Source organism: Balaenoptera ricei, chromosome 14 (genome assembly GCF_028023285.1).
Source record: "Balaenoptera ricei isolate mBalRic1 chromosome 14, mBalRic1.hap2, whole genome shotgun sequence".
Lineage (NCBI taxonomy): Eukaryota > Metazoa > Chordata > Mammalia > Artiodactyla > Balaenopteridae > Balaenoptera > Balaenoptera ricei.
In genome coordinates, this window is record NC_082652.1 from 8,955,933 (window position 1) to 8,982,650 (window position 26,718).

Here is a 26,718-nt window from a genome sequence, read left to right on the forward strand (position 1 = left end):
GGAAGTTGCAAATTGAGCTATGAAACAGCAAGCAGAATTCTATCATAGCATCATATATGCCATGGCTGGCAGCTGATGGTATAAGGCAGTGCTCCTCAAGCGGTCCATGGACTGGCTGCTGGACCTCAAATTGTCTGTTACTGGTCTGTGAGAAGATAAGGAGCTTGTGTCAGAATTTAAGTCAACCACATTACTAGGCATTCTCTTTAGTTCCGCTGTTTTGTTTTTGTTTCAATAGTGAGACTTTCTCAATGAAGGAAGAAATTCTGGTGAAAATTCCTTGTCTCTTATAGTCCAGTACTTTGTGCAGCACTAGATAAAATCAATAAATGACACAGAGGAAACAGGACTTCTAAATTTTTATCCTGTTTGCATTCTATCAAGGAAAATTATTATTAAACTGGAAGACTAGAAAAACCACAATGAAGAGGTACACCAAGCCAAGTTGCTTTAAAAAGAGCACAAGGGATGTACCTGGGGCAAGAGATTCAAAGGAGAGAAAGGTGAAGAGGAAGGGCTATCTGGGTGGTAGCATCACATGTTGGTAAATTTCTTTTCATTTTTTTTTTTTTAAACATCTTTATTGGAGTATAACTGCTTTACAATTGTGTGTTAGTTTCTACTTTATAACAAAGTGGATCAGCTGTACGTATACATATATCCCCATATCTCCTCCCTCTTGCGTCTCCCTCCCCCCTCCCTATCCCACCCCTCTAGGTGGTAACAAAGCACCGAGATGATCTCTCTGTGCTATGCGGCTGCTTCCCAGTAGCTATCTATTTTATAATTGGTAGTATATATAAGTCCATGCCATTCTCTCACTTCATCCCAGCTTACCCTTCCCCCTCCCTGTGTCCTCAAGTCCATTATCTACATCTACGTCTTTATTCCTGTCCTGCCCCTAGGTTCTTCATAACCATTTTTTTTAGATTCCATGTATATGTGTTAGCATACGGTATTTGTTTTTCTCTAACTTACTTCACTCTGTATGACAGACTCTAGGTCCATCCACCTCACTACAAATAAGTCAATTTCGTTTCTTTTTATGACTGAGTAATATGCCATTGTATATATGTGCCACATCTTCTTTATCCATTCATCTGTAGATGGACATTTAGGTTGGTCCCATGTCCTGGCTATTGTAAAGAGTGCTGCAATGAACACTGTGGTACATAATTCTTTTTGAATTATGGTTTTTTCAGGGTTTATGCCCAGTAGTGGGATTGCTGGGTCATATGGTTGTTCTAGTTTTAGTTTTTTAAGGAACCTCCATACTGTTCTCCATAGTGGCTGTATCTATTTACATTCCCACCAACAGTGCAAGAGGGTTCCCTTTACTCCACACCCTCTCCAGCATTTATTGTTTGTAGATTTTTTGATGATGGCCATTCTGACCAGTGTGAGGTGATACCTCATTGTAGTTTTGATTTGCATTTCTCTAATGATTAGTGATGTTGAGCATTCTTTCACATGTTTGTTGGCTATCTGTATATCTTCTTTGGAGAAATGTCTATTTAGGTCTTCTGCCCATTTTTGGATTGGGTTGTTTGTTTTTTTGATATTGAGCTGCATGAGCTGCTTGTAAATTTTGGAGATTAATCCTTTGTCGTTTGCAAATATTTTCTTCATTTGCAAATATTTTCGCCCATTCTGAGGGTTGTCATTTCGTCTTGTTTATGGTTTCCTTTGCTATGCAAAAGCTTTTAAGTTTCATTAGGTCCCATTTGTTTATTTTTGTTTTTATTTCCATTTCTCTAGGAGGTGGGTCAAAAAGGATCTTGCTGTGATTTATGTCATAGAGTGTTCTGCCTATGTTTTCCTCTAAGAGTTTTATAGTGTCTGGCCTTACATTTAAGTCTTTAATCCATTTTGAGTTTATTTTTGTATATGGTGTTAGGGAGCGTTCTAATTTCATTCTTTTACATGTAGCTGTCCAGTTTTCCCAGCACCACTTATTGAAGAGGCTGTCTTTTCTCTATTGTATATGTTTGCCTCCAAATCAAAAATAAGGTGACCATATGTGCATGGGTTTATCTCTGGGCTTTCTATCCTGTTCCACTGATCTATATTTCTGTTTTTGTGCCAGTACCATACTGTCTTGATTACTATAGCTTTGTAGTATAGTCTGAAGTCAAGGAGCCTGATTCCTCTAGCTCTGTTTTTATTTCTTAAGATTGCTTGGCTATTCGGGGTCTTTTGTGTTTCCATACAAATTGTGAAATTTTTTGTTCTAGTTCTGTGAAAAATGCCATTGGTAATTTGATAGGGATTGCATTGAATCTGTAGATTGCTTTGGGTAGTATAGTCATCTCTACAATGTTGATTCTTCCAATCCAAGAACATGGTATATCTCTCCATCTGTTTGTATCATCTGTAATTTCTTTCATCAGTGTCTTTTTTTTTTCTTTTATTTATTTATTTATTTATTTATTTATTTATGGCTGTGTTGGGTCTTCGTTTCTGTGTGAGGGCTTTCTCTAGTTGCGGCGAGCGGGGGCCACTCTTCATCATGGTGCGTGGGCCTCTCACTGTTGCAGCCTCTCTTGTTGCGGAGCACAAGCTCCAGACACGCAGGCTCAGTAGTTGTGGCTCACGGGCCTAGTCGCTCCGCGGCATGTGGGATCTTCGCAGACCAGGGCTCGAACCCATGTCCCCTGCATTGGCAGGCAGATTCTCAACCACTGCACCACCAGGGAAGCCCCCTCATCAGTGTCTTATAGTTTTCTGCATACAGGTCTTTTGTCTCCTTAGGTAGGTTTATTCCTAGGTATTTTATTCTTTTTGTTGCAATGGTAAATGGGAGTGTTTCCTTAATTTCTCTTTCAGGTTTTTCATCATTAGTGTATAGGAATGCAAGAGATTTCTGTGCATTAATTTTGTATCCTGCTGCTTTACCAAATTCATTGATTAGCTCTAGTAGTTTTCTGGTAGCATCTTTAGGATTCTCTCTCTATAGTATCATGTCATCTGCAAACAGTGACAGCTTTACTTCTTCTTTTCTGATTTGGATTCCTTTTATTTCTTTTTCTTCTCCGATTGCTGTGGCTAAAACTTCCAAAACTATGTTGAATGATAGTGGTGAGAGTGGGCAACCTTGTCTTGTTCCTGATCTTAGTGGAAATGGTTTCCGTTTTTCACCACTGAGAACGATGTTGGCTGTGGGTTTGTCATATATGGCCTTTATTATGTTGAGGTAAGTTCCTTCTATGCCTACTTTCTGGAGGGTTTTTATCATAAATGGGTGTTGAATTTTGTCGAAAGCTTTTTCTGCATCTATTGAGATGATCATATGGTTTTTCTCCTTCAATTTGTTAATATGGTGTATCACATTGATTTATTTGCATATATTGAAGAATCCTTGCATTCCTGGGATAAACCCCACTTGATCATGGTGTATGATCCTTTTAATGTGCTGTTGGATTCTGTTTGCTAGTATTTTGTTGAGGATTTTTGTGTCTATGTTCATCAGTGATATTGGCCTGTAGTTTTCTTTCCTTGTGACACCTTTGTCTGGTTTTGGTATCAGGGTGATGGTGGCCTCGTAGAATGAGTTTGGGAGTGTTCCTCCCTCTGCTATATTTTGGAAGAGTTTGAGAAGGATAGGTGTTAGCTCTTCTCTAAATGTTTGATAGAATTTGCCTGTGAAGCCATCTGGTCCTGGGCTAAATTTCTAATAGTCAGAAATGGGAAGGCATTCTATGATGAGGGAGCAGTGTGGTCAAAGGTATAGACTGAAAGTGTTTAGTGTGTTAAGGAAAAAGGGGAAGGAGGCAAGTAGCAGGAATGAAAGCACCAGGGATAACAAAGAAATAAGGCATTTCTCAGCTTGGACATCCTCGGCAATGCCAATAGAACTTTCACCCAAGTCAGGTATTTGTTATAGAGATATGATTGTGCTTGTATATGCATGGGCTATTTCTAAAGAATACCTAAGAAACTGGTAACCGTAGTTACCTCTGAGGAGGGTACTGGGGTGGCAGGAGTCAGAGGTGGAGGGTGACTTATTTTCACTGTCTATTCTTTGGTATCTTTTGAATTTTATACCATGTACATCTATTACCTTCTATTACCTATCCATCTAAAAGTAACTTGAAAATATTTTTTAAAATAGGTAAGATATGCCAACTTTTGAGCTTTTTGTCTTCCCAAAATAGCAGCCACAGTAATCCCTTTAAAATAGGTCAGATTATGTCACTCCAGTGCTTAAAATTCTCAAAAAGCTCACCATTTTACCCAAGGTAAAAGCCGAAGATCTTACAATGGCCAGTAAGGCCCCACATGATCCGGGAGTCCCAGGCTGGGCCCCTGTTCTCTCTGCCTAGCAATCTCCTTCTCCAGATAGCACATGGCTTGCTCTTTCAAAAACCTCCTTCAGTCTTGCTCAAATGGCATCTTTTCCATGAGGTCTTCCTTGACCTCCTTATTTGAAATTGCTGCCCACCACCACCGGCACTCCCCAGCCCCCTTTCAGCTTTCCTTTTTTCTTGTGCTACTTATCACTATGTGACAGACCAATTATTTTACTTTTTCTTTTTTTGGCCACACCGCACGGCATGCAGGATTTTAGTTCCCCGACCAGGGAGCAAACCTGTGCCCTCTGCAGTGGAAGCACGGAGTCTTAACAACTGGACCACCAGGGAAGTACTACTTTTGATTTTCTTATTGTTGGCCTCCCTTCGCTAGAATGTAAGCTCTGTGAGGTCAGAAATTTTTGTCTGAGTTGTTCTTTGCTAGTCCACAGCTCCAAAATTCGTCCCTGTGTGTTTCCCTACTTTGAATCTCAGCTGGCCTTGGAGTTGCTTTGATATCAATAGAATGCACTAGAAGTGATGTTGTGTGAGTTCCAAGCCTAGGCCTCAAGAAGCCTGTCAGCTTCCACTGTTAAACTAAGAACATTTCCATCAGCATGAGAATAAGCACAGCCCAGCACAGACTCCTGGAAGATTGGAGACCATGTGGTGAGAGGCCCCAGCCATCCCGGCTGTCTCTGTTGTCCCAACTGTGAGGCCCAAGATATGAATGTGAGGCCATTCAAAATGATCCAGCCACAGCTAAGCCAACCCAAACCAGAGGAGCCACTCAGCTGAATTGTTAGAAATAACAAACGTTTGTTATTTTGGGCCACTAAATTTCTGATTAAAATTTGTGGTTTTTAATCCATTAAAAACTAACTGATCAGGAATGCCTTGGTGGCGCAGTGGTTAAGAATCCGCCTGCCAATGCAGGGGACACAGGTTAGAGCCCTGGTCCGGGAAGATCCCACATGCCGAGGAGCAACGAAGTCCATGAGCCACAACTACTGAGCCCGCGTGCCACAACTACTGAAGCCTGCACGCCTAGAGCCCATGCTCCAATTCAACAAGAGAAGCCACCGCAATGAGAAGCCCGCGCACCACAACGAAGAGTAGCCCCTACTCGCCGCAACTAGAGAAAGACTGCACGCAGCAACAAAGACCCAACACAGCCAAAAAATTAATTAATTAATTAAAAAAAACAAAAACCAAAAAACTAAGTGGTCAGGGACTTCCTTGGCAGTCCAGTGGTTAAGACTCCGCGCTCCGAATGCAGGGGGCACAGGTTCGATCCCTGGTCAGGAAGGTCACACATGCCTCACTGCATGGTCAAAAAAAAAAAAAACCACAACAAAACAAAAAAAAGAACAACTGATCAGCCTTGTACACAGTAAGTGCTCAGTAAATATTTATGAAAATAATAAATATTGCTGTTGTTATTAATTCAGTTAAAAAATAAGTTGAGAAATGTTGTTTATGGTGAATCCTTTTGATTCTCATTGTAACATTATTATGCTGTCGAAAGTTATAGCCCACCTGGATTTTATTACACGGGCTCCATATTCAAACTCAGATTCAGAAAAAAAAAGAGATAAAACAAACTTAGATTCAAATTCTAGCTATACTTGTTAAAACAGCATAGCCTTGAAGTCATTTAACAGAGCTAGAGCTATAGTTTCCTCTTCTGAGATCAAGTACCTATCCCATAGGCATAGTGTGAGGATCAGAGGTAATGTATGTACAACATATCCTGCAGTTGCTGGTACATTGGGCCGTAGCCATAATTGCTCCACAGTCCTCTTCTCCTCTCAGAGGGAAAGAATTCACAGACTGGATGCTCAGGTTTTACTTTTAAAGTTCCCATCCAAAAATATCAGTTTGGATGAAAAATACTGAAAAAGAATCATAGATGTATGATCTGTTTTGGGCAATTACTATTTTACACACAATTTAAGAAATTACCTGTATTTCAAAAGAATGTGGGAACTCTACTGCCTAATTGGTTGGAGGGTGTGACATGTTACATGGTGTCCACTAGGGAGCGATAAACACATTCATTAAGGGATAGTGCTTCTTGTGAGCTTTGTGCACCTGTCAGATATTAAATATTACTTTAATTTTATTATTTTAATCTGGCTCTGAAACTTAAAGACTTAAAAATCTCTTAATTTTGCACTTAAAATTATTAACTGGTTGCTTTATTTTTTTAAGGTATTAAAAGGATTCATAATGTGTGTTTTCAAGAAAGTCAGCCTTTGCAAGTTATTTTTGAAAAGAATATGTGTTCTAACACGCTAGTGATTCAGCCAAGGTAATGAGTTCTCTGTTGTTTATTTTTATTTTTCTGAATAGATTATGGTCACAGAGTGAAGAATTAATAGCCTAGAGCTTTTAAATCAGTTAACATTTTTTTAAGCTAACACTGACTGGACTTGTAGAAATCACCTTACAGGATCAAGAGGAAACCTTGAGAAACATAAAAGTAGATAATAACTGCCTAATGGTAGAAATAATAATTTAGTGGCCAAAATGTTCTAGAAGTATCCCATCAGTGGCTTTCTACATCAAGTGGTATTAAGAGAAAAATATATTATCTAATAATACTTTGCATTTATATGGTGCCTTCTATCTGAGTCTTAACACACACAGCATGAGGAAATTTTAATACTTTTTACATGAACTGATTTTATCCCTAAGTGTTTGTTTGTTTGTTTTTTCTAGAGAATGAGTGGGACATATTTGTCAGTGAAAGGTACTCAATTTTTCAGTTAAGCTGTAGCTTAAACATTAATTACTTTGTAAGCCAAAAGATATTTTATCCTTATTGTTTTTTAAATTACAAAAGAAATACATGCTCCTTGCAATACATCTAAAATTTATAGAAGAGTGCAGAGATGAAAAATGGAAGTCTTTCTCCTCTACTTGCCGCATATATCCCACTTGGCAGGGGTTTAACATCTATTAACAATGTGGTGTATATCCTTCTATATCATCTTCTATTTATAGCCAGTCTTTCTATAACTTTCTTTTTCCCTATAGCTATGGATATCTTTCTTTCTCTCTTTTTCTCCTTCTCTCTCAAATTTATATCACCTACTAGACACATACATAGTTTTTTAAAAGAAAATGTCCTACTATCCTTACTGTTTGGCAACTTCCTTTTTTAGTGTCTATGTCAGTTTAGTTAAATCAATTTTATTCTTTTTAATGATTGCATAATTTTTAATTGTATGAGTGAACCATAATTTAGTTACCCATTACCCTATTAGTGAAAAAGTTGGTTGTTTCCGACTTTTTGCCATCACAAACACTGCTGCTAGTAGTGCATAAGATAGTGTATTAGTTACCTATTTCTGTGAAGCAAATTTCCCCATAACTTAAAGCTTTAAAAAAACCCAGTTGTTTATTACTTCAAAATAATAAGTGTGGCTTAGCTGGGTGCTTTTGGCTCAAGGTTTCTCATGAGGTTGAAGTCAAGCCGTCAGCCAGGGCTGTGGTCTCATCTGAAGGCTGAACTTGGAGAAATTCACTCCCAAGCTCACTGACATGGCTGTGGGAGGCCTCAGAAAGTCAGCTTCTAAGCTCACCCATGTGGTTGCTGGTAGGCCTCAGTTCCTCACCATGCAGGCTGGCCGATTGTCCTCACAACATGGCACCTGGTAACCAGAGGGAGAGAGAGAGAGGGAAAGAGAGAAGGAAACTCCTATTATGGAAGACATAGTCTTTTTTTTAATATATATATTAAAAAAAAGTCATTTTTTTGGTGTTTATTACTAGGGAGTTTGAGCATCTTTTCATATATTTATTAGCAATTTGTATTTTTCTTCCTTTTTGAATTGCACATTCATGTTGTCATTTTTGGTATCAGGTTGTTTAGTATCTTGTACAACACCTCTCCCTTAACACTGGAAAAGTTTCCAGATTAATTTGGTAGGTGTTCCTGACATTTTGGCATCGAGAAACTCTGCTAATCTAATGTCTAGTGGCAGGTTAACACTAACATTACAGAAATTCTAAGAATCTCATTTTTATCTGACCTCACCTCAATTTAAAAAATAGGCCAGGGCTTCCCTGGTGGCGCAGCGGTTAAGAATCCGCCTGCCAATTCAGGGGACACGGGTTTAAGCCCTGGTCCGGGAAGATCCCACATGCTGTGGGGCAGCTAAGCCCCTGTGCCACAGCTACTGAGCCTGCGTTCTAGAGCCCGTGAGCCACAACTACTGAGCTCACGTGCCACAGCTACTGAAGCCCACGTGCCTAGAGCCCGTGCTTCACAACAAGAGAAGCCACCACAATGAGAAGCCCGCGCACCACAACAAAGAGTAGCCCCGGCTCACCGCAACTAGAGAAAGCCTGTGCGCAGCAATGAAGAACAAAACAAAACAAACAAAAAATAGGCCAGAACTTTTAATGCAATAATAAAAAGATAATAAATAACCTAACTAAAAAATGGGCAAAGGATTTGAATGGACATTTTTCCAAAGAACGTATGCAAGTGGCCAACAAGCACATGAAAAGATGATCAACACCATTTGTTGTTAGGGAAATGCAAATCAAACAATTTTAAATCTGTGAATTGTGTAGAACGTGAATTATATCTCAATAAAGGTGTTTTAAAAAAGGGAGCCCAGGATGAAAGGGCATTTGGGATGTCAGGACAACCTTGAAAGAAATAGTTAATAATCTAGGACAAGTGACAAAGGGAAAGAGAATACAGGCAGCAGACTGCTTGTAAACCTCTACCCCTCGACTGCGTCTCCAGCATAGTTCACCCCAGTTCTGTTTGAACATCTCCATTTTCTAGTATCTCCCTTAGGAGTATGATCCCAGGTCATTTTTGTTAAAAAATGTATTGGGTATGTGAAAGCATAGAATTAAAGATATTTTATTCTAGTGTTTGGTTTATTCTGCAGTTTTCACATGTTTTACTTAGAATATATTTTGCTATTCTCTTGGCCTTCAAATGATGTTGTAATTCTTTCTTTTTTTTTGGCCGCAGCCAAGCGGCTTTCAGGATCTTAGTTCCCCGACCAAGAATTGATCCCAGCCCCCAGCAGTGAAAGCGCCGGGTCCTAACCACTGGACTGCCAGGGGATTCCTAATATTGTAATTTTAAGATATACTAAAAATATAGCAGCTCATATAGAAGAATGAAGATAGGTCTTTTGGGTAGATTTTTCTAAATCCAGGACAATTAACCTATTTGTTTCCAGGTTAAAGATGAGTCCCATTTAATATGATAATTTCTTTCTGTTTGTTCTTCAAATAATGTACTACTGTTCCTTACATTTTATAGAGTGCTTGCTGAGGCAATTGTTCTTTTTACATCGAGTCAAGAGGAAGTTACTCTTGCTGTTACTCCACTGAACGTTTGCATTAAGAGTTCTAATGAGGAATCAATGGGTAAGGATTATATCTGTCACTGTGCTTTGATGGAATATTACTTCCTGGCTTTCCTGATTACTGTACGGTTATACAGCAAATATTAGTGACATAATACTTTTTCTTGTCTAAAAGGCAGTAAAATGTAGAAAGATCATTAAAATTTTTAAGAGACCTGAGAAATTTGTCACAATCAGTAATTAAAATACTTGGCTTTGAAATTCAGATTGTTTTAAAATTAGGAGAATGGGACTTCCCTGGTTGCACAGTGGTTCAGAACCCACCTGCCAATACAGGGGACATGGGTTCGAGCCCTGGTCCGGGAAGAGCCCACGTGCCGCAGAGGAACTAACCCACGAGCCACAACTACTGAAGCCCGCGTGCCTAGAGCCTGTGCTCTGCAACAAAGAGAAGCCACTGCAATGAGAAACCTGTGCACCGTGAGGAAGAGCAGCCCCTGCTCGCCGCAACTAGAGAAAGCCCACACGCAGCAATGAAGACCCAACGCAGCCAAAAATAAATAAATAAACAAATAAATAAATTTATTAAAAAAATAAAATTAGAATGGTTACTGAGAAAAATATTTTTTCAGTTAAAATTTTAAGGTCTATTTCTCATCCTTTGTATTTAGCATAAAGAAAAATTAAGAGGTCAGCAATCCAGTTGAGATGATCTTTGACCACATAAAAAGGAAAAGTAACTTTAAGTTAGAAATGTAAGATATTCCAGATGGCAAATATATAGGGCAGAAAATGTGAATATTTCTTAATGAATGAAATATTATTATTATTATTATTTTTAATTGGTCTAGAATGTTGCCTAGGAATCAGAATTTTTTTTTCTTGTTTTAATTAAACCTTTCTTACAACACTTCTTAATTTTATTTATTTATTTATTTTTGCTGTGTTGGGTCTTCGTTTCTGTGCGAGGGCTTTCTCTAGTTGTGGCGAGTGGGGGCCACTCTTCATCGCGGTGCGCGGGCCTCTCACTGTCGCGGCCTCTCTTGTTGCGGAGCACAGGCTCCAGACGCGCAGGCTCAGTAATTGTGGCTCACGGGCCTACTTGCTCCGCGGCATGTGGGATCTTCCCAGACCAGGGCTCGAACCCGTGTGCCCTGCATTGGCAGGCAGATTCTCAACCACTGCGCCACCAGGGAAGCCCTTGTGGCTATTTTTAACTTATCACTTATGCTTACATTTTCTTATCAAAATTTAACAAATACCTCTGGAACTAATTTTATTCTTTACTTTCCTATAACATTGAGCAGATTTGACCAATTCTGTATACAGTGAGATGTTTGTTGGGCCAGATGAGTTTGACTTCTTCCAAATTGGAGTCGACACTGAAATAACATTTTGCTTCAAAGAACTGAAGGTAAGCCAAAATTTGTGTCCAAATAGAATTATCAATGGCAAATTTTAATAAAGATTTCACATTTTTCCCCTTTTTTTCCTTTCAGGGAATGCTGACATTTTCAGAAGCTACACATGCTCCTATAGCCATTCATTTTGATTTTCCTGGGAAGTAGGTCCTTGGGAAATTTCTGAGTTTGTTTCTTTTTCTTTTGTTATACATTAATAATAAAACCCTTTGGTTCACTTTGAAATTAATTCACACCTCAGGAATTCCTTAACTTTACTAGCAACACTTATCAAACTAAAATTTTGAAAGATGTCATAACCTAGAGTTCTTTTTATTGGTAACTTGATTTAGAAAGATATATTATTCTGAAGAGTAAAAACATTTATAAACTTGACATACTGAATAAATTGCCGAATTAGAAAATTATACATGGCTTAAACAAGTTAAATCTCTATGAAACTATGGTACTTTATATGATATTTCAGAACTAAAATTTCAGAGAGATTGGGCTAGGATGAATGTGTTTTATGAAATTGGATGTGATGATTTCTAAGGACCCTTTTAGTTCTTAGGACTGTCTCAATTTGTGAAAAGACAAGACTTTTACTGTTTCTTTTTACTCCAAAATTAAGAATCATTTTTTAATGTTTTCCCAATGTCCATCAGAAAATGAGTGTGAGTGTGATGAGTGTGATGTTTGCTCTGACTTTGCCTTTTTTAGACCCATGGCTTTAAGTATTGACGATATGTTATTGGAAGCCAACTTTATTTTGGCTACATTAGCTGATGAGCCAAGTAGAGAGTCTTCTCCACAATCACTGTATCTTTCACAAAAACGAAAAAGGTAAGGCCATGTTTTAACGTCTTTATTGGTTGGGATAAAGCCATTGCAGTCTTATTCTGAAATAATTCAATGGCATTCATTTAGGAAACAATTGAGGATGAAAACATTAGAAGATCAGAAATTTTAACTGAATCAGGAAAGCTCCAGGAAGACCTAACTGTAACAGAGAAATATCACCCATCTTTCACTAGATATTTGCTTTTTCTCTTATGATCACAACTTAACAGGACTGCCTGGTTTATCTTTGTCGTTACCTAAAACTCATTTCCATTTTCGGTAGTTGTTTTTTAGGAGTGATATAGTGTTAAGGTTCACAGGAAAGTTTGTATTCACTACCCAGAACTCTCTTTCTTAGAGAGAGAAACAGCCATTGCTTTTCTTTCTTTTTTCCCCTTTTGTCTCTCTCTCTCTCTCTTTTTTTTTTTTAATTTTGGCTGCGCTGCGCGGCTTGAGGGATCTCAGTTCCCCAACCAGGGATTGAACCTGGGCCACGGCTGTGAAAGCACCGGATCCTAACCACTGGACCACCAGGGAGCTCCCCCTTTTGTCTCTTAATAACTCTTTTTTTGGTGGAAGGTGCTTCACTGTAAAAGTAACATAAACTTACTATGGGAAATTTGGAAAATGCAGGAAAGTACAAAGAATAAATTAAAAAACACCAACAATTTTACCATCTAGTGATAGCCACTGTTAATGTTTGGCACACTGTGTTTTCTTTCAGACTTTTAATTTTGCATACAGTTGCATTTTAAAACAAGATTGGGTCATATAGCATATGTAGTTTTGTATTCTGTTTTTTCCCACAAAATATTATATTGTGAACATTTTCCAGTATTGCTGATAATAACTTGGAAACATGATTTTTAATGACTCTGTACAATTTTATCATACAGATATATTGTAATTTATTTGACTTTTTGCTAACTTCGCCCTATTACAGTGTCACAAGATTGTCTCATACACATTGGGTTGCTTTACTGAAAAATTTGAATCTGTCAAGAGAATTTCTAAATAATCGTGTATGTAAATCTTAACTTTCAACAATTAGTTCAATGTTATTTCAGTGTATTCCCTAAACCAGTGTTATTGTCATCCCATATTGATCCATTAGTTATATAAAAATATATCTTTCAAAGTAAACAGTTCATTCATTTAATCTCTATTAATACCTCAGGTCAGAGCTGATAGATTCAAATTCAGAGGCTGGTAAAAATGTAACCAGCAAGGATGCAGAGTATATCTCGAGAAAAGCAGTACCCAAAAGGCTTTATTCTGAGACTTGCACGAACATCTCTTCATTGGAAAACTGTGGCAGCCCTTTAACGGAAAGAGCAAACGGAGACATTAGTGAAGTACCAGAAAGCAGTGTCAGTGACACGGAGGAAGTGCCAGGATCTTCATACCTCAGGAAGGTAAAAGAAAAGCACTGAGACACAACTGCATCTCAGTCAAGAATTCTCATCATCCGTCTCCCTTTGCAATCTCCCTGCCTCAGCCCACCCCCAATATCTGGGAAATTAATTTTATTATTTTTTGATAGGGGAGAGGTGAAACCAGTCTGACATGGAGAAAAGGCTGATTTACAGAATGTCAATACAAAATAGTTAAATTGCTCATTGAGTAATTCTAACAAAGTATATTCAAATAGAAATTTGAGTCACTTGTTTTAAAGAATAAATTATGATTTCTTATAGCATACTTATCTTTGAATACAAATAATATGCTAAAGTCATATACTTTGTTTTCTAAAATACATGTCCTTCTAATTTTATTTTTCAAGTTTGGTTGGGAAATCCTTTATTCATGGTAGTACAAATGTAAATTTCATCACAACAAACGTCACAAATTCCTTCATAGTGGTGTCCCAGTTAAGAACATTATTATGTCACCAACATTTTACTAGATGGATGATAAACTTCACAAAATGCTATAGTGTTAAACCTTAAGAAATCCACTGAACTGAAGATAAACATAATTTATTAGAAGTATCAAATAATGATAGTCCCTGTTTTACATGTTTATATTAATGTTTTATTCAAGCTTGTTTTGCTGTTATTATTATTGGTTTGGAAATACGAATTTCTTAGAGTTAGAAATAACTCTAAGGAGAAATAATATTACTAAAAGTCACTACTTTCACTGTATGAAGACTTTTAGGGTAGTAAAATTGGATAGTAAACTCCACTTATTATTCAGTTTGATGCCACAGTGTTTATTGAATACCTGTTATATGCCTGGCACTTATGGCAATTTTCTCTTCTCGTGAATTACTAGCTTGGCCATAAAGTGAAAACTGAAATCTGTCTTTTCATTATACAGAAACATTTTCCTCGTCCTGTTTTTTGGTCACACATATTGTGCTTACTTTTTCACAGGCAGCAACAGGAACACATTTTCCTGCTGCTTCACTTCCCTGAAATTCACTAAGATTGCCAATTTCCTCACTAGGCAAGGTGACATTTAGAGCTGTAAGCTCCATGAGTACCATTACAGCACTCTTTTCTTCAAATTTCCTATCATGTCACTTAAATTCTAAATTCTAAAAAGAAAGTTCTATTTTTAAAGGGAATTATTTGCCTTAACTCCTGCAAAAATGAAATTACATTATGGGTAAATAATTTAGACCATTATCATCGTCTATCTGAACTACGGTGAGCCTTCCGATTGACCTCCATGCCTCCATTCTCCTCCACTCTGGTTTCCTCCACAGTGTACCAGAAGATTCTTTTGAGACCTTATATTTACAGTGAGGTATAGGACTCCAGAGCACTGGCTCTAGAGTTTCTGGGTTGGAATCTCTGTCTTGCCACTTATTAGCTGTGTAACTTGGATAAGTTACTTATCTTTGCTTCAGTTTTCTTTCTGTTAGTAAAATGGGAATAATAATAATGCTACCCAATTGAATTGTTGTGAAAATTAATTGGGCTAATACATGGAGCTGGCACATGGTCAGTGCTCATTAAATGTTAGTTATTGTTATACATCACTCTCCTGCTTTTATTGTCTCTTGGATCATTCTGCTTCTCCCATAGGATTTCACCTAAACTCCTTGGAATGGCATTCAGGGACTTTCCCTAGGGTATTTAATAAAATCTTCTCATTTCCTCCCCTGAGGTCCAGTTCTAGCCCTTCAGAGTATGTTTTAATGTCTGGTAGAGTTAGTATCCCTTTGTAGATGTGGTCAGTTTTTCCTGGCTATTCCTGAATGTGTATTTTTTACTTGAACTTTAATATCAACTTATCTAGCTCCAGAAAAAGTCTATTGGTATTTTTTTAATTGGGATTTCCTTATATTTCTGTTAACTTGGGGATGTTAAGTGACACCTTTATGATGTTGAGTCATTCTATCCAAACACAGGCAATATATTTCCACTTGTTCATGTCTATTTTTGTGTTTCTCAGGAGTGTCTTAAAATGTTTCTCATATACATTTACACATTTAAGTTTATTCCTAAGTAATTAACCTTTTATATTGCTATTGTGAATAGTTTCCTCTACCATTATGTTTTCTGACTGCCTATTGTTTGAGTATATGAAGGCTACTGTTTTTTTGGTGTTAATTTTATATCCTATTACCCTTCTGAATTATTTTATTGTTTCCATTAGTTTTATCATTGATTCTCTCAGGGTTTCCAGACACGCTATATGTCATTTTTATATAGAGATAGTTTCATTTCTTCTTTAATCTCTCCAACTGACTCTTTTGTTCAGTTGTATTAGCACATAATCTCTAGTACAACATTAACAGCGGAGAGAGTGGGCATGCTTGCTTAGTTCCTGATCTTAGTGGAAACATTCAGCAAATGCTTTTGTGTTCTACTTTTGTTCATACTATTGCTCCTACAGTCTGGGGTGATAGTATTCCTTTTTTCACTGTTCAAACCCCTACCCACCCTTCAAAGCCCAGCTCAAGTGATACGTCTCTTTTTGAAGTCTTCTCATTCTAATCAAATCATTTTGTTTGTTTTATTCATTATTAATGTCACGTAATAATTTAATAAATATGCTTGTTACTCCACTAGGTAGATTGTGAGCTCATCAAGGGCAGGCCTGAGTCTTACTCATCTCTGTATTCCTAGTGCATAGCCAGTGGTTGGCAAACCTTCAGCCCCGGTTTGGGACAGCCTAAGAAAGTTTTTTAAATCCCTCAAGTAGTATCACAAAATTCCAAAATGAAATCAATTTTAATTCACCTTATTTAAACAAATAAATAATATGGTAGTATTCTACTTTGGGAAAGGGGATTTTCAAAATTAAACTATTGTAGAGGAGTATTACTATATTCTAATATTCAAATGACCAATATTTTTTTCCATTGTGGATTTTCAATAAGTTATACACAGCTCTCAGGGGCACCAAAATGGGGGAAATATCTATATTATTATCATATTTTTTATTGAAGTATTATTGACCTACAACACTATGTTAGTTCTAGGTACAGAACATAATGATTTGATATTTCTATACATTACAAAATGATCATAATAAGTCAATAGCAAATTTAGTGCAGTTTTCAAAGACCAAAGTCACCATACAAAGTTATTATAATATTGTTGACTGTATTCCCCATGCTGTACATTTCATCCCGATGACTCATTTATTTTATAACTGGAAGTTTGTACCTCTTAATCTCCCTCACCTATTTCACTCATCCCCCCACACCCCTCCCCTCTGGCAACCACCTGTTTGTTCTTTGTATCTATGAGTCTGTTTCTGCTTTGTTACGTTTGTTCATTTGTTCTGCTTTTTAGATTCCGTATATAAGTGAAATCACACTGTATTTGTCTTTCTCTGACTTATTTCACTGAACATAATACCTTCTAGGTCCATTGATGTTGTTGCAAATGGCAAAGATTTTATTCTTTTTTGTGGCTGAGTGATATTCCACTGTGTACACACACCACATCTTCTTTATCCATTCCTCTATCGGTGGACACTTAGGTTGCTTCTATATCTTGGCTATTATAAATTATGCTGCAATGAACACAGGGGTGCAGATATCTTTTTGAGTTAGCGTTTTTGTTTTTTTTCTGAAAAATACCCAGGAGTGGAATTGCTGGATTGTATGGTAGTTCTATTTTTAAGAGAATATGAATATTATTTTTAAATTTTTATAATAATTTATCTTCTTACCCAATTTGTATAGGACTTGGACTAATTCCAAGTTGTATGGCCATTCATAAACTTTCTCCATTATAAAACTGTTATATACCAGGGAAGGGCTTGATCATCCAGCCATGAAAGATTTAAAGGCCAAAGAGTAGGTAGGGAAAAGAGGGGGTAGCAAATGACATTTACCTTAAGTCAATGGCAAATTCAGGGCAGCTCTCAAAGTCCAAAGTAAACTAGTAGGTTTTTAGTTTAATATAGCACAATAAGCATTATGAAGAGCTATTTGCACATGATATTATACATTGAACAGACACAGATGCTCTCATTAGGTCAATTCCAGCCTTTGGATCTTGACCTTGGTTAACACTAGACTCTTCAGAGGCAACTGAGACTATGCCTCCAATTAAAATCAAAGCCAGTGTATTAGTTTCCTATTGCTGCTATAACAAATTACCACAAATTCAGTGGCTTAAGACAGCACGAATTAGCTTACAGTTCAGAAGTCCAAAATCTTCTCACAGAGCTAAAATCAAGGTGTTGGCAAGGCTGTGTTCCTTTGCGGAGACTCTAGGGAAGAATCTGCTTTCTTGCCTTTCCTATCTTCTTGGGATCACCTGCATTCTTTGATTGTGGTTTCCTTCCAGCTTTAAAACCAGCAACGGCCGGTCAAGTCCTTTTCACATTGCTTCACTCTGATGCTGATTCGTCTCTGCTTTTCACATTTAAGGATCCTTGTGAGTCCACTGGGCCCACCTGGATAGTCCAGGTCACTGATTAGCAACTTTATTCCATTTGCTACCTTAATTCCCTTTTTTTTTTTTTTTTAAATTTATTTATTTATTTATGGCTGTGTTGGGTCTTCGTTTCTGTGTGAGGGCTTTCTCTAGTTGTGGCGAGCGGGGGCCACTCTTCATCGCGGTGCGTGGGCCTCTCACTGTCGCGGCCTCTCTTGTTGCGGAGCACAGGCTCCAGACGCGCAGGCTCAGTAGTTGTGGCTCACGGGCCCAGTTGCTCCGCGGCATGTGGGATCCTCCCAGACCAGGGCTCAAACCCGTGTCCCCTGCATTGGCAGGCAGACTCTCAACCACTGCGCCACCAGGGAAGCCCCCTTAATTCCCTTTTGCCATGTGATATAACATATTCACAGGCTCCTGGGATTAAGACGTGGACATCTTTGGGGGCGAGGGCAGGCCATCATTCTGCCTACCGCAGGCTATATCACAGCTAATTTGGGGTGTTTCATCTGGAGCAAGGGTTCAACAGCTGCTGTCAGAACTGCCCCATCCAGAGGGCATCTTCACCTTCTGATGTGTGAGGATGAGCCAAGAACAGGGATCATTCATTTATTCATTCTTGCTACCTACCATGCAACTCCCACAGGTATTTGTTGAGGGCCTTGTGTTGTAGATGTGGGGTATACAATGGTGTGCAAAATAAACAAGAAAGGTTCCTAAACTTGATTATAGACTAGGAGGGAGATAGACATTAAACAAATAGTCACATGACTAAATATATGATAATTTTTAAAAACCTGTGGTAAGTTCAATAAAGGAAAAGTTTAAGGTGCTTTGAGAGGATTTAAGGTATGAACTGACCTAATCTAGGAGGTCAGAAAGTCTTCTCTGAAACTGGTGTTTGAGCTGAACTGGAAAGGATAAGGTAGTAGGGGGGAGTTGAGTGGATATGTGGCATGTGCAAAAGCCCCTGTGATGGAGGGAGCGTGGTGGTTTTAAGGAACTGGAGGATGACCAGTGTGGTTAGCAGGCAGATAGCCAGGGGGAAACAATGGCACAGGGTGAATGAAACTAGAGTAACTGGTGAGTGCCGATTCATGCCAGATGTAAACAGCCATGTAAACGGCCATATAAAGTACTGTGGCATTTAAAGTATTTGAAGGATTTTAACAGGGAGGGCTGCCAGAGTTGAATTTTTGAAAGATAACTTTAGTTGCAGCTACTATGTGCAGAATGGGGTGCAGTGAGGCAAGAATGGAAGTTCAGTTGTGGCATCTGAGAGATGGTGATTCAGTAGCAATGGAGAGAAGTGGCCAAAGTAGACAGCTAATTGAGGAGGTAGAAGTAGCAGGACTCTGTGATGGATTGGTTATGGGGCTTAAGGGAAAAGGAGGTATCAAGGTTTGGAGCAACAGGTTCAATGCTCACTAAGATCATGAATTCTATTTTGGACATGTTAAGTGGCAGAAATCAAGTAGGTAGTAGGATATATGAAGTTCAAATTCTGTGAGGCTCCCTGGCATATATATACATAGTAATTTCTGCCAGCAGTGTGAATGAAAGTTCCTAGGGAGAGGGTGCAGGGGAGAGTACTGCCATCATTTAAAGCAGTGGTTCTTAACCAGGGTCAGGGGACGTTGGGCAGTGTCTGGAGACAATTCTGGATGTCACAATTCAGGAAGGAGGGTGCTACTGGCATCTAGTGGGCAGAAGCGAGGGATGCGGCTCAACGTCCTCCCATGAGCAGGACAGCCCCCACCACAAAGAAGCATCAGGCCTCAAATGTCAGTAGTGCTAAGGCTGAGAAACCCTGATTCAAAGGCTGGGTAGAAGAGCGCAAGCCAGCTGAAAAGTCTAAGAGCAACCAGGAGAATGCAGCATGAGGAAGGTTTGAGAAGAAAGTGTCAGAGTGACTATCAAGTGGGATGGAGACTGAAAATGGTCATTGGCTTAAGGATCTGGCAATTTTTGGTGACCATCTTGAGAAGAGCTTCTGTGTGAGGGTAAGGAGCTTTTTTAGATAGGACAGAAGAATAGGAGAATGAGAAAATGGAGAAAGCAAGTGTAGACAACTCTACAGCAGAGGTAAGGATGGAGGGAGGAAGGGAATGAGGCTATTTATATATTTTAATGAGAGACATTTGATTATTTTAAAATGCTGACATTCTTATCCAGTAGAGGAGAGGCATGGGAGGGGCTGGGAGTCAGAGACAGGGAGAGAAGGACTGGCTCTAGTCAGGAGTAGCTGCTTCTGTAGCAGCAGGAGGGAAAGGGGAGAAGATGGATGGAGTCGAGCAGGATGGCCTGCAGAGTCTCCCTTTATCTCTGTCTCCCACAGCCTTGGTGTTAGTTTCTTTCTTTCTTTTTAAAATTAATTAATTAACTAATTTGGCTGTGCTGGGTCTTAGTTGTGGGACACGGGAACTTTGTTGTGGCATGTGGGATCTTTAGTTGCATTTGCTGCATGTGGGACCCAGTTCCCCGACCAGGGATTGAACCTGGGCCTCCTACACTGGGAGCGCGGAGTCCTAGCCACTGGACCACCAGGGAAGTCCCTGGTGTTAGTTTCAGTGGCTCGGGCAGGGTAGTCAGAAGCAGACCACTGATCCCACACTGTGTGCCTTTGGAGTCCAGGGAAGGGTTTTATTTTAGGATGTTTTGGGCCACTCAAGAAGGTTCTGGGTATTTCATGAACCATCACTATTAAAGTTAGGGAGACCACCTTGGCTGAGTTTCTGAAAAGGGGTATTTGATGAGCACTAAATTGCTCTGAATAAACAGTACAGTTACTTTCTTCCCCTCCAGTTTTCTTGCATGTTCTTTGGAGCAGTTTCTTCTGACCAACGAGAACACTTCAACCACCCTTTCCACAGTCTGGCAACAGCAAGTGACAGTGAAGAGGACGTGAATAATGGCAGTTTTTCCACATTCTAACACTTAATGATGGCTGACCTGGCCCCCGACCCATTTACTGGCTCACTTGCACCTCAAACACATTTTCACATCTAAGCCTACGAAGATATTGTCTTGGACTTCCTTGAAATGGATAATGGGCTGCTGGTTTTCTAAACATCTTCTTATACAACAACCATATCTAGAAATAGCTGCTTGTCAAGTAAATGTAATTTGCTTTAAATCCATTATGCTTCTTGGGAGGGAGAAGAGTTTTCTGTGCAGGGAAAAAGCTCATTAGAATTCTTCAATTCAGGGACTTCCCTGGTGGTGCAGTGGTTGAGAGTCCGCCTGCCAATGCAGGGGACACGGGTTCAAGCCCTGGTCTGGGAAGATCCCACATGCTGCGGAGCAACTAAGCCCGTGCGCCTCAACTACTGAGCCTGCACTCTAGAGCCCGTGAGCCACAACTACTGAAGCCCGCGTGCCTAGAGCCCGTGCTCTGCAACAAGAGAAGCCACTGCAATGAGAAGCCCGTGCACCGCAATGAAGAGTAGCTCCTGCTCACCGCAACTAGAGAAAGCACACGTGGAGCAATGAAGACCCAATGCAGCCAAATAAATAAATAAAATTAAAAATAAAATAAAATAAAAAAGAATTCTTCAATTCAGTGCACATTCACACCGGAGGTTTTAGCATTTTCTTTACCAGTTTTATAAAGGTATTTAAACTTTCTTTAGCAGCCATTTTGAGTGCATCAATATGGCTTGTGGAGTTCAGGTATCTTCTGTGTTTGATTGCAAACATTTGAGTTTTGGTGCTTTCAGACACAGTAAAAAGTTATGCATGTAATGCCATAACTTTTTTGGTCTATTGCTTGTTATATTTTGTTAAGATTTTAAGTAAAAAAATATGATTTTAAAATTTTGCAGTGTGATGCAGAAAAGAAGTGATGCCAAAAAATTATTTCTGTATTATCTGATACAGAACAGCAGCCTCTGCTGCCAAGAAAGCCTGGGTTTGGAGGGGAATGAGGTGGAAGATGAATGTCTCTGTTCTTTGCCTCTTTAAGCATTAGCTTCTTACCTGCACAGAATAAAAAATCTGGCACAGAAATACTGTTATATAACATCTTAGGATGTGTGCCGCTCCCTCTCCCAAACCTGTTTAGAGTCAATTATAACCTGACAAACTAGACTTTTGTAACACCTTAATTGTTAAGCCTGTGAAACCATCAAATCACAAGGAAATGTTAACTGGCAAGCAATTGTGCTTTAGATTTTGTAAGGAATTAATAAGACAAAGGTGGCTGAGTGGATTAGTAAACTTTAGAACTGTGAACAAAGTTCAAACTAAAACCAGAATGAGTTTGGCTCTTGTAGCTTGGTAATGAGTCATAGCTACCCACAATAACCTAATAAAAACTCAAGTTCATCCCAAAACGTTCCTCAGTGAATGAAACTGGGCTTTCATCAAGCTTTTTTTGGAAACTGGCAATGCCCACATAATTTCACATTGTAGGCTAAAGATTCATGTATTTTTTGCTTACACTGATGACTAACACTGAATTTCACATATTCCTAATAAATGCAGATGACTACACGGAGAACATCTATACCCGAGAGTAACTGTAGGTCTCCTTGCTGAGGATGAAGTTTCTGGTTCGCTCACTGAAATGGGCCAGGGCAGTTTAGGCTGTGAAGGCATCATCATCATCATCAGTAATCACCTAGATGCAGCACTGGTCTGTAAAAGATAGTTACACTGTCAAATTGTATATAGTTTGGATTTTAGAATTTGGATACAGAATGCTAAATTTAAATGACACCAGATTTTTGTTTGACTTCACATACCATTTAGAAGATGCAAAAGCCTTCTCAGCTGGGAAACCATCTATATGTTACATTCAATTATTAATCCAGTTTGATGAATTTTTGAGGAAGCTAAACTGATGTAGTAAATGAGCTGGTGAAAAAGAGCCTTAGTGAATAAACTAGTAAAAGACAAATGATAGCTACAAAGTATGGAGTCACTGCTAGACTGACTAAGGGGCTTGGAAATGAGGACCTGATAGGGACCAACAAAATCAGTGTCAAGGGCCTGTGTCTTATTTTGTTACTACTCAAATTAAAAGGAGTACACAGATTAGTATAAATACTATATTTATTAAATATCTTTACAGTTTATTTAAATGTATTTACAGAACTATTCCTGCATAAGTTATACTTCAGACGTCCAATTCAGGTCATTGCCTCTTGGGTAAGACAAATAATGATAGTCTCAACAGAAAAAAGCAGCTCATTAGTATACACAAATTCAGACTTGCTTCATTATTTAGCCATCTTTGCCACAAACTACCTGCTTACAGTTAAAATTTTGACATGGACACTGTCGATTTTTAGTTGGGGAAGTTCAATTTTGCAAAGAATTTAATTTTTTTAAACAGTAGAATCCAAATGTTTTCTCTTTCACATTTTGTTTTATAAGCAGATTTTGGTTTTTTGACATTGCAAAATTTGTTAAATGCAAAAATGTGATAGTTTCCAGGAAAATTGGATGCTGTAGCTTCTACCAAAGATAGCTGGTATAAGGTGACAAGGAACCATGAACTTAATCAGAAGTACAAACATTTACAGTTCTAGCCAATCTTGTTTACAATCTCCAAAACGCTCAAAACTGACTCAGTGAATTCCCACAATTACTGCCTTGTTACATGATGTGGTATGTTGGTGGTACTGAAGGCGGTACTGAAGGCTACTATTCTATCCAGAACGAATGCAACCGATGGGATAAGACACTCCCCCATCATACAAAGCTCGAAATCTAGTTTCTAATCTAGTTACAGCCCAACTCCCAGACATACACACCTGGAATGGATTCTTTTGTGATTTAGTACCCATCAACCATGTCAAGCCAGTACAGTAATTCAGGACAAGTAACTTGTTTTCCCCACCTCATTTCTTCTTTCAGTTTTTAGGAGCCTATGGACTCTAATGCGTATCCATTCGGTGAATTCTTTTTTGTGCGCAGGCAGCTTAAGTTCACAGGAAGAAATAAGGTTCTGATATGTTTAGAGTGCACACTTTAAAACAGAACAAAATAAAAATTTCAAGCATGTGATAAAAATATTGATTTTTATAATACAGTATTGCTTTATAAATATAGATGGAAAAGCTATAAACTTTACTGGTCTTTGGTGCATCCAGAGAGGGATAAATAATTTGCCATTTGTAAATTAGAAATCCAAATTCTCTTTTGTTATAAAAGTCCACTACGTGAGGCAAATGTATCAATATGTGTGTTTATACTGCTTGATTTAAAATACAATTAACACGTCAAGTTCAGAATTAGACCCACCAAGTGGTATATCTCAGGCACACCCCACAAAGACTTGGGTCCTGTGACGTGGAAAATTCCAGTATGGGTACTACACAGCCTCTGACCACTGACAGTGGAAGGAGAGTTACTTGTTAAGCAGCACTCCAACAGACCCCCGCAGTCATAAAATTAAGTGCATAACACAAAAAGGGCAGGGGAAAAAAAGAGAAAATATTTTGTGTCCCAAATCTACAGGCCAGGTCCAAAGTCAGTTCCCCTGTGAAACTCAATTCTTGTCCCACTATTTTCAACATCCCTGGAACAAACACATTGTCAATTTCTAACGCTCATTTCTCAAAAAAGACTAAGTTGATTAAATGAGTTGTGTAAAACACCATCAATCTACCTTTATGAAGATTGTGTTTGATGGGTTTAGATGAGTGCAGAGAAAGCCAGTGACATGACCAGCACTGCTCTTACCAGGAATTAAATGTATGCATTGGAAAATTAATACAAAATATATCCAGATCATAAGGCTCCATACCTCTGACCAGAAATAATTAAAAACCCAACAAAAGAACTGAAGTTGTCAGCCCAAGTGTAAATGTATTCCTTCCAACAAAACCCTTCTGGATGCAACTTTCTTTACTTTTTAAATACACAGAGACTGCAAATAGTTTGTGCAAAATAAATACCCCGCCACTTGCCACTCACGCTTCTGTGTTTTATCACAGCACAATGGATTCTCATTATTTAAACAGAGTCTCTCTCCACCCCCCACCCCACCCCCATCTCCTCTACCAAAGAATTCTGTTTTGTCAAGTTAGGGTAGTTAAGGCATTCTGACATGTAATTAAAGGTGATTCAAAATAGATATCTAACATTATGCCAATTTAGGAATAGTAGATAAATTACTGAACGGCTTACAAATGAATAACTCATTCTTATTATAAATGAAATGCCTGTTACAAGCATGATGCATTGAAATATAGTAATGACATGTACATGGTACATGTTAAACAATTTTAAATAAAACAAAAGCTTGACAGTTACTCAAATATACAGTACAAATTCACAAAACAAAATCTTTTAAAACAAGTTGAGGTAACCTCAAACGTAAGTTTTAATGCAATAAACCAGGGAGTAAGTATCTCCTTTAGAGAAAGAGACTTTCTATATTCTCAAGTAGATTCTCATTAGGTTTAATTGCATTCTCATCTATACACCAATGTTACCTGACATATATAAAACATGGCTTTAATTTAAGGATTTCTAAGTATATATATTTTTCTACCATGAAGTTAATGAAGGAAAAAAACTGACCCAAAAATATATATCTTTACAGCAGTCGACTTGTACACAAACCTTAAAAATAAGTTTGAGCTTGCAGATAATGGAAAAACTGAATGTGGGGTAATTTTATAAGGAAACTATACACTGCAAGATGGCTATTCGGAAACTGTAAACATTAAGCTTGATTCAGAAACCCCTAAATTTCTGTGTAGGGCAAATGCAAATGTCAGATCATCACTAGGAGTTTTCCTCGTGGACTCTTGTGCCACTGCCCACAGTGCTCTTTCCACAGGGACTCCCTGAATTTGGTACATGCTCTACAGAAAGCAAGGCTACTAACAACAGGTCTGAGAGTGAGACAAGGGGTATAGCGTGACCATCAAAGGCCAACAAAATTCAAAGTTAGAGCTGTTCCATTCTCAACCCATCAGGCCTATGGGCCTTAAGCTCCCACACAGGGGCATCATATCAGATAGCTGGGAGGAATTTCAGCTGTAACATTAAATTTGTAGGCTTTGAGGAATTTTATAATCTTGAATAATGTTTCCATTAAAAATTTTTGGTAAGGAGTCTCCCCAACTCCCCCTGCAGATCAGGCCACCAGCCTGTGATTGCAGTAATCAATAAACTGCTGAAACTTTCATCACAGGAACACAATTAAGCATCTTTTAAAAACCATGAAACATTTGCATACATAGAACTAAACTGAATTTTTCCTCCAACTTGTAACCAAAAAAAAAGCTCCCCGGATCAAGATTTTGTAATCCAGAGCAATGTTTTAGAGCAAGATTATAAGCCCCTGAAAAATAGGAGTTTATAATGAAAACATAAAGCCACACCCAATCATAACACAGACTGTATAGTACACGTGTAACATATGTTTTGATGAATAACGTATGTTTCTAGTAGATGTACCATAACATACAATTTGTGTTAGACTTTTAAAATCCCTTTAACACATTCTAATTTTGAATTCACTTTACCAATATTACTCATTTTCAATACTTCAACCGTTTTTGAAAAGTAATAGACATTTTGGCTTTGAAAACCTCCATCCCATCATGGAAAAGACAACGTGAAGTCAAGGCCAATCTTCAAATCTTGATTCTCTTCAAATGTTGCTGGCAGATATGAGCTAGTGAATGACAGTAGTGGTTCTCAACAAAGATCTCAATGGGGTCTCAAAAAGACAGGCAAAAGGCTTACATCACTGGCCATTGAGATCAGTAGCAAAGAAACATGGTCCTGCCAGCAGGATCAGCACACACGGTAGGGGAGAATTTGGGATGATGAAAGGAGAGGCAGGAGTTGACACCTAGGTGAGTCAGTCTGTATACTCAGCCACTATTGAAAGAAGGACGGTGATGTCATCTGGCTTTCCACCTAAAATGAAAATGAAAACGTATTTATATATTTTAAAAGGAAAAGTCAATAAAAAATGTAAGCCTAAATAAATAAGTACTAGGAAACAAATACTGGCATTTCAGGC

General features: G+C 38.4%; 2 protein-coding genes across 2 annotated transcripts in view; one reads left to right on the plus strand and one right to left on the minus strand.

Moving 5' to 3' along the window:
- Window positions 1-21,170, plus strand: part of RAD9B (RAD9 checkpoint clamp component B) — a 32,170-nt gene extending 11,000 nt beyond the window's left edge. Inside the window, exons 5-11 of the mRNA XM_059894094.1 lie at window positions 6,504-6,603; window positions 9,589-9,695; window positions 10,942-11,048; window positions 11,134-11,198; window positions 11,758-11,880; window positions 13,055-13,292; window positions 20,532-21,170. Coding sequence (XP_059750077.1) covers window positions 6,504-6,603; window positions 9,589-9,695; window positions 10,942-11,048; window positions 11,134-11,198; window positions 11,758-11,880; window positions 13,055-13,292; window positions 20,532-20,660 — 869 coding nt within the window. The 3' untranslated portion in view covers window positions 20,661-21,170. The remainder of the gene's footprint in view (window positions 1-6,503; window positions 6,604-9,588; window positions 9,696-10,941; window positions 11,049-11,133; window positions 11,199-11,757; window positions 11,881-13,054; window positions 13,293-20,531) is intronic.
- A 1,593-nt stretch (window positions 21,171-22,763) lies between these two features.
- Window positions 22,764-26,718, minus strand: part of PPTC7 (protein phosphatase targeting COQ7) — a 38,955-nt gene continuing 35,000 nt past the window's right edge. Inside the window, exon 6 of the mRNA XM_059895281.1 lies at window positions 22,764-26,612. Within this exon, the coding sequence (XP_059751264.1) occupies window positions 26,554-26,612 (59 nt within the window). The 3' untranslated portion in view covers window positions 22,764-26,553. The remainder of the gene's footprint in view (window positions 26,613-26,718) is intronic.